Source organism: Heptranchias perlo, chromosome 23 (genome assembly GCF_035084215.1).
Source record: "Heptranchias perlo isolate sHepPer1 chromosome 23, sHepPer1.hap1, whole genome shotgun sequence".
Taxonomy (NCBI): Eukaryota; Metazoa; Chordata; class Chondrichthyes; order Hexanchiformes; family Hexanchidae; genus Heptranchias; species Heptranchias perlo.
In genome coordinates this window covers 26,332,240-26,339,931 of record NC_090347.1, presented here as the reverse complement: position 1 = coordinate 26,339,931, position 7,692 = coordinate 26,332,240, and the positions used below count along the sequence as shown (strand labels likewise).

The window sequence follows — 7,692 nt, the reverse complement described above, 5'->3', positions numbered from 1 at the left end:
TCAGTAACCCCTCTCCTGGAATTATTGGAATAAAAAAAAATTGAAACAGTTCTAATTTTTTAAAAAAGTGATTTAAAATATCTAAATACCTTTTTTAAAAAACATGCTCTCTGGGTGAAAGTTACTTCATTTTCTATTCCTGCCAATTGGGGATGATTGGATGCATTGTTGGCCCAATGATCCCACCTTAACCATGTTTATTCTCAAATTCCTGTCCAGGCCCAAGAGCACGACTGTTCTGAAAGACTAACAGCTGTAATTCTCTCAGCTGGCATTGGGACTTTCTGACTTTTGCTGAAGACCAGAAGGCTCTTACGTCTGAGGAAAGTCTGTGGGCTGGGGTGTCAAAAAATATAAACCTTTTACCTTCAGCCTGCCCCCTGGACCTCTGCAGACTTTCTAGTCCTTAGGAATCCTTGCGTTAGCCCCAATGTCTGGTTTCTTCAAGCACATTTCTGATTGGATGCTCAGTCGGCCGACATGAAGGAAAGTGAGGTGGGAGGCAAGCAATGCCCTCATCCACCTCATTTACATCTCTGCGATGGGCCTGAAACGACTGCAGGTGCAGGCCTAGCTCCTCCCCCTGCCCCCTCACCTCCACCCTCTCCTTTCCCTCCACCCTCTCTATTCCCTCTCCCCTCCCCATTCCCACCCTTCCCCTTTCCCTCTCCACCCCCTCCCCACTTCACCCTTCTCTCCGCCGTTGCCTCATTTCCCCTCTCCCCCCTTCGCCCTCATCCATGCTCTCCCCTTTGCCTCTCCTCTCACCCATTCCGCCTCCACCTTCCCCCACTTTTCTCACTTCCTCCCGTCTGTCCCCCCCCCTCCTCCCTTCCCCGTCTGTCCCCCCCCCCCCTCCCTTCCCCGTCTGTCCCCCCCCCCCTCCCTTCCCCGTCTGTCCCCCCCCCCTCCCTTCCCCGTCTGTCCCCCCCCCCTCCCTTCCCCGTCTGTCCCCCCCCCCCTCCCTTCCCCGTCTGTCCCCCCCCCCCCTCCCTTCCCCGTCTGTCCCCCCCCCCCCTCCCTTCCCCGTCTGTCCCCCCCCCCTCCCTTCCCCGTCTGTCCCCCCCCCCCCCCTCCCTTCCCCGTCTGTCCCCCCCCCCCCCTCCCTTCCCCGTCTGTCCCCCCCCCCCCTCCCTTCCCCGTCTGTCCCCCCCCCCCCCTCCCTTCCCCGTCTGTCCCCCCCCCCCCCCTCCCTTCCCCGTCTGTCCCCCCCCCCCTCCCTTCCCCGTCTGTCCCCCCCCCCCCTCCCTTCCCCGTCTGTCCCCCCCCCCCCTCCCTTCCCCGTCTGTCCCCCCCCCCCCCTCCCTTCCCCGTCTGTCCCCCCCCCCCCTCCCTTCCCCGTCTGTCCCCCCCCCCCCTCCCTTCCCCGTCTGTCCCCCCCCCCCCTCCCTTCCCCGTCTGTCCCCCCCCCCCTCCCTTCCCCGTCTGTCCCCCCCCCCCCTCCCTTCCCCGTCTGTCCCCCCCCCCCTCCCTTCCCCGTCTGTCCCCCCCCCCTCCCTTCCCCGTCTGTCCCCCCCCCCCCTCCCTTCCCCGTCTGTCCCCCCCCCCCCCCTCCCTTCCCCGTCTGTCCCCCCCCCCCCTCCCTTCCCCGTCTGTCCCCCCCCCCCTCCCTTCCCCGTCTGTCCCCCCCCACCTCCCTTCCCCGTCTGTCCCCCCCCCCCTCCCTTCCCCGTCTGTCCCCCCCCCCCTCCCTTCCCCGTCTGTCCCCCCCCCCCCCCTCCCTTCCCCGTCTGTCCCACCCCCCCTCCCTTCCCCGTCTGTCCCCCCCCCCTCCCTTCCCCGTCTGTCCCCCCCCCCCCCTCCCTTCCCCGTCTGTCCCCCCCCCCCTCCCTTCCCCGTCTGTCCCCCCCCCCCCTCCCTTCCCCGTCTGTCCCCCCCCCCCCTCCCTTCCCCGTCTGTCCCCCCCCCCCCCTCCCTTCCCCGTCTGTCCCCCCCCCCTCCCTTCCCCGTCTGTCCCCCCCCCCCCTCCCTTCCCCGTCTGTCCCCCCCCTCCCTCCCCCGTCTGTCCCCCCCCTCCCTCCCTTCCCCGTCTGTCCCCCCCCCCCCTCCCTTCCCCGTCTGTCCCCCCCCCCCTCCCTTCCCCGTCTGTCCCCCCCCCTCCTTTCCCCGTCTGTCCCCCCCCCTCTCTTCCCCGTCTGTCCCCCCCCTCCCTTCCCCGTCTGTCCCCCCACCCCCGTCCCCCCCCTCCCGTCCCCCCCCTCCCGTCCCCCCACCCCCGTCCCCCCCCTCCCGTCCCCCCCCTCCCGTCCCCCCCCTCCCGTGTCTCCGTCCCCCCCCTCCCGTGTCTCCCCCCCACCCCTCTCCCGTGTCTCCCCCCCGCCCCTCTCCCGTGTCTCCCCCCCCCTCCCCGTCCCCCCCGCCCCTCTCCCGTGTCTCCCCCCGCCCCTCTCCCGTGTCTCCCCCCCGCCCCTCTCCCGTGTCTCCCCCCCGCCCCTCTCCCGTGTCTCCCCCCCGCCCCTCTCCCGTGTCTCCCCCCCGCCCCTCTCCCGTGTCTCCCCCCCGCCCCTCTCCCGTGTCTCCCCCCCGCCCCTCTCCCGTGTCTCCCCCCCGCCCCTCTCCCGTGTCTCCCCCCCGCCCCTCTCCCGTGTCTCCCCCCCGCCCCTCTCCCGTGTCTCCCCCCCGCCCCTCTCCCGTGTCTCCCCCCCGCCCCTCTCCCGTGTCTCCCCCCCGCCCCTCTCCCGTGTCTCCCCCCCGCCCCTCTCCCGTGTCTCCCCCCCGCCCCTCTCCCGTGTCTCCCCCCCGCCCCTCTCCCGTGTCTCCCCCCCGCCCCTCTCCCGTGTCTCCCCCCCGCCCCTCTCCCGTGTCTCCCCCCCGCCCCTCTCCCGTGTCTCCCCCCGCCCCTCTCCCGTGTCTCCCCCCCGCCCCTCTCCCGTGTCTCCCCCCCCCCCCGCCCCTCTCCCGTGTCTCCCCCCCCCCCCGCCCCTCTCCCGTGTCTCCCCCCCCCCCCCGCCCCTCTCCCGTGTCTCCCCCCCCCCCCCCGCCCCTCTCCCGTGTCTCCCCCCCCCCCCCCGCCCCTCTCCCGTGTCTCCCCCCCCCCCCCCCGCCCCTCCCCGCCCCTCTCCCGTGTCTCCCCCCCCCGCCCCCCCTACCCCCCTCCCGTGTCTCCCCCCCCCCACCCTCTCCCGTGTCTCCCCCCCCACCCTCTCCCTGTCTCCCCCCCGCCCTCTCCCGTGTCCTCCCCCCCGCCCCTCTCCCGTGTCTCCCCCCCGCCCCTCTCCCGTGTCTCCCCCCCGCCCCTCTCCCGTGTCTCCCCCCGCCCCTCTCCCGTGTCTCCCCCCCGCCCCTCTCCCGTGTCTCCCCCCCGCCCCTCTCCCGTGTCTCCCCCCCCGCCCCTCTCCCGTGTCTCCCCCCCGCCCCTCTCCCGTGTCTCCCCCCGCCCCTCTCCCGTGTCTCCCCCCCCCCTCCCTCCCCCCTCTCCCGTGTCTCCCCCCCCCCCCGCCCCTCTCCCGTGTCTCCCCCCCCCCCCGCCCCTCTCCCGTGTCTCCCCCCCCCCCCCCGCCCCTCTCCCGTGTCTCCCCCCCCCGCCCCCACCCCCTCCCGTGTCTCCCCCCCCCCCCCCGACCCCCCCCCTCCCGTGTCTCCCCCCCACCCTCTCCCTGTCTCCCCCCCCCACCCTCTCCCGTGTCTCCCCCCCCCACCCTCTCCCGTGTCTCCCCCCCCCCCCACCCTCTCCGTGTCTCCCCCCCCCCCCACCCCTCTCCCGTGTCTCCCCCCCCCCCCACCCCTCTCCCGTGTCTCCCCCCCCCCCACCCCTCTCCCGTGTCTCCCCCCCCCCCCACCCCTCTCCCGTGTCTCCCCCCCCCCCCCCCCCCTCTCCCGTGTCTCCCCCCCCCCCCACCCTCTCCCGTGTCTCCCCCCCCCCCCACCCCTCTCCCGTGTCTCCCCCCCCCCCACCCCTCTCCCGTGTCTCCCCCCCCCCCCACCCCTCTCCCGTGTCTCCCCCCCCCCCCCACCCCTCTCCCGTGTCTCCCCCCCCCCCCACCCCCCTCTCCCGTGTCTCCCCCCCCCCCCACCCCTCTCCCGTGTCTCCCCCCCCACCCCCTCTCCCGTGTCTCCCCCCCACCCCTCTCCCGTGTCTCCCCCCCCCCCCCTCTCCCGTGTCTCCCCCCCCCCCCCCTCTCCCGTGTCTCCCCCCCCCCCCTCCCGTGTCTCCCCCCCCCCACCCTCTCCCGTGTCTCCCCCCCCACCCCCTCTCCCGTGTCTCCCCCCCCCCCTCTCCTGTGTCTCCCCCCCCCCCTCTCCCGTGTCTCCCCCCCCCCCCCCCCTCTCCCGTGTCTCCCCCCCCCCCCTCTCCCGTGTCTCCCCCCCCCCCCCTCTCCCGTGTCTCCCCCCCCCCCCCCTCTCCCGTGTCTCCCCCCCCCCCCCCTCTCCCGTGTCTCCCCCCCCCCCCCTCCCGTGTCTCCCCCCCCCCCCCCTCTCCCGTGTCTCCCCCCCCCCCCCCTCTCCCGTGTCTCCCCCCCCCCCCCCCTCTCCCGTGTCTCCCCCCCCCCCCCCTCCCGTGTCTCCCCCCCCCCCCCCTCTCCCGTGTCTCCCCCCCCCCCACCCCCTCTCCCGTGTCTCCCCCCCCGCCCCTCTCCCGTGTCTCCCCCCCCCCGCCCCTCTCCCGTGTCTCCCCCCCCCCCCGCCCTCTCCCGTGTCTCCCCCCCCCCCCCCCGCCCCCCTCCCGTGTCTCCCCCCACCCCTCTCCCGTGTCTCCCCCCCCCCCCTCTCCCGTGTCTCCCCCCCCCCCCCCTCTCCGTGTCTCCCCCCCCCCCCTCTCCGTGTCTCCCCCCCCCCCCCTCTCCCGTGTCTCCCCCCCCACCCCCTCTCCCGTGTCTCTCCCCCCCCCCCCTCTCCTGTGTCTCCCCCCCCCCCCCCCCCTCTCCCGTGTCTCCCCCCCCCCCTCTCCCGTGTCTCCCCCCCCCCCCTCTCCCGTGTCTCCCCCCCCCCCCCCCCTCTCCCGTGTCTCCCCCCCCCCCCCCCTCTCCCGTGTCTCCCCCCCCCCCCCCTCTCCCGTGTCTCCCCCCCCCCCCTCTCCCGTGTCTCCCCCCCCCCCACCCCCTCTCCCGTGTCTCCCCCCCCCCCACCCCCTCTCCCGTGTCTCCCCCCCCCCACCCCCTCTCCCGTGTCTCCCCCCCCACCCCCTCTCCCGTGTCTCCCCCCCCACCCCCTCTCCCGTGTCTCCCCCCCCCCCCACCCCCGTGTCTCCCCCCCCCCCCCCCACCCCTCTCCCGTGTCTCCCCCCCCCCCCCCCCCTCTCCCTTTACACCTCCCCTTGCTTTACAGTAAATGGAGCCGTGGTGACAGATGTGGAGATGGTCTGTCCGAATGTATTATGTTCCTCTAAAATCAATGAAAGGTTTCTAAATAGTTTAAAGAAATTGGTTTGTAATGATGTTATAACGTAACCGTTCACCGCTTTGCAATTGCAGTAGCCACTTTTTGCTTCGGAAAATACAATGGCAAATGCTAAAATGATTTATTATTCAACATTGATGAGCAAAGTTATGCAGATGCTGCACGATGAATGCGTGTTAATTTAAAAATTGCTGACAGCATTCAATATGCATAGTTGATAATTATATAGGAGCTGGCAACTCAAAAGTTAGGTAACAAAAGATTATTGATACATAGAAATTTTTATTTTACTTTCAGTATGAAAAAGAACAAATCCAAGCAAGCGTCCTGGTGGAAGTGGTTAACGATTCTGACATTTATTATTTTTACTGCTTTTTGTGTGGTCTTGCTTTGGGATTATCTGCGTGAGGATGACTTTAAAGAAGTGTTTGCACGCCAGGATGACACTTTGGAAGGAAAATTTTTCGAGGTACCATGTTCCAAAGATTACGAAAATTACAAGCGATTTGCAGGTACAGTATTATTCCGTAACATAACTTCTTCCGCCTATTCAGTTTCTTTGCAGAATCACATACATTCTCCATGAGGCCCAAGCAAATGGCGCTCATATATTAAACATTTGACATGCGCAAATATAAATGAACACAATACCGAGCCATAAAGTTGACCTTAACTATAATAAGGTCCTTGGGAGCTAACCAAGAAGTGTGTTGCAGCTGGGTGCACAGTATAATCCGAATCTCATAGATTATCTACTCAAATAGGGTGTTTGCAGATTTAACATATTATAACACAGGAAGAAAGTGTAATTTGAAAGGTTAATAGGTTTGACTACATTGTGAAGTTAGAAATACACATAAAAAGTTAAAAGTTGCTTCTTGAGAGTTTGCATCTCCTATCTCATAGTGTTGCATGCTGAAAATCTGTTTTGTCTCCTGTGAGTTATAGCTTCTGCAATTCCCAATTTGTAGTCACTGTGTTTCTTCCAATATTTATTTCATTTACCAGCAGATCTCCTGAGGAGATGCGTCAGAGGATACTCTGTTTTATCACAGTAAGAATGTTTGTGCCATATGAGGATAACATCAATGCTATTGACTCACAGCAATTGACTACAAAAGTTCATTTTTTCTTAAATGGTATTGTGGAATTTTTATTGATGCTTTGGATTGAATTCCATGACTCTTTCCATTGTTCTGTGAAAACTGTAAACAAACAGTCTCTATTTTATGATATACATTCCTTTACCGATACATTAATTGTTGGTCCTTACCAGTTTTAAAGCTGAGAAAATACTGTGCTAGTTGCAATTAGATATCTGATATTTAGTAGCTCCGGATGGGGGAAATGGGGGTTAGCTGCATTGAGAATGGTCCTGGGTTTTGATAGCCCTGGGAATGGTCCTGGGTTTTGATAGCCCTGGGAATGGTCCTGTGTCTTGTTAGAACTGATGTGGGGGAGGGGGTGGTCCTACAATTTGACAGCACTTTGGTGGGGCTGAAGGGGATCATCAGTAGGGGGGTAGATCTTTGGAGATCCTGCCCTCGATCTTACAGGTGTCAGTAATTAGAATGTTTACAATGTCTATCATCTGTTTTTATTGCTAATCAGTGATTATTATTTTAGTTTGCTTTTAAAATTCAACATATTTATTTAAAAAAACCTCAAATTAGGATGAGAAAAGATACTGGGACTGAAATCTATGGCCATTCCAGCAGACCCTCGCCATAACTTATGAAGGAATCCATTGGATCAGCTGCAGACCGGGACCTAGAGGTGACAGGGAATGGAGGATGTTTGGATGATTATTGTTGGGGAGGGACTGGTTTTCCATGCCCCATTTTGATGCTGTGTGGAGGGGAGCAGGGAAAGGGGTTGGGACGATGTTCCTGCTCAATGGTGAGGGGGAGGAGGAAAGTGTGCACCAGCTGAAATTTTCCTGCTCGGTAGCGGGAAGATAAGCTGCACATTGTGAGAGATGGGGTTCTGATTAGCCAGGGCTGATATGCATATGGAGAGGGGAATGGGTGCTTTGTTCTGCTCAATTGTAGGGAAAGGGAGGGACACTGCCGAAATCCAATTTATGGGGGAGGAGGGGAAATAGAGGATTATTAAATTACGCTGAATGGATGAGGGGGTTCATGATCTGGAGGATAGGCTGAAATGATTCTGGGGGTTTGCACATGTTAATCGATGGGAGCAAGAGAATCGCATCTGATTGGGATTTAAGCTGATTGGCGGAAGGTTTAGTGGGGACATGAGGAAAAACTTTTTTACCCAGAGGGTGGTGGGTGTATGGAATTCGGCTGAATTGGTGGTAGCGGCAGGGACCCTCAACTCTTTTAAAAAGTTCCT

The 7,692-nt window shown here is 63.6% G+C and overlaps 1 protein-coding gene across 1 annotated transcript in view; it reads left to right on the top strand.

Annotated features, from left to right (window-relative positions):
* ogfod3 (2-oxoglutarate and iron dependent oxygenase domain containing 3) overlaps positions 1-7,692 on the top strand; it is a 94,301-nt gene that overhangs the window by 1,894 nt on the left and 84,715 nt on the right. The window contains exon 2 of the mRNA XM_068004239.1: positions 5,635-5,849. Coding sequence (XP_067860340.1) covers positions 5,635-5,849 — 215 coding nt within the window. The remainder of the gene's footprint in view (positions 1-5,634; positions 5,850-7,692) is intronic.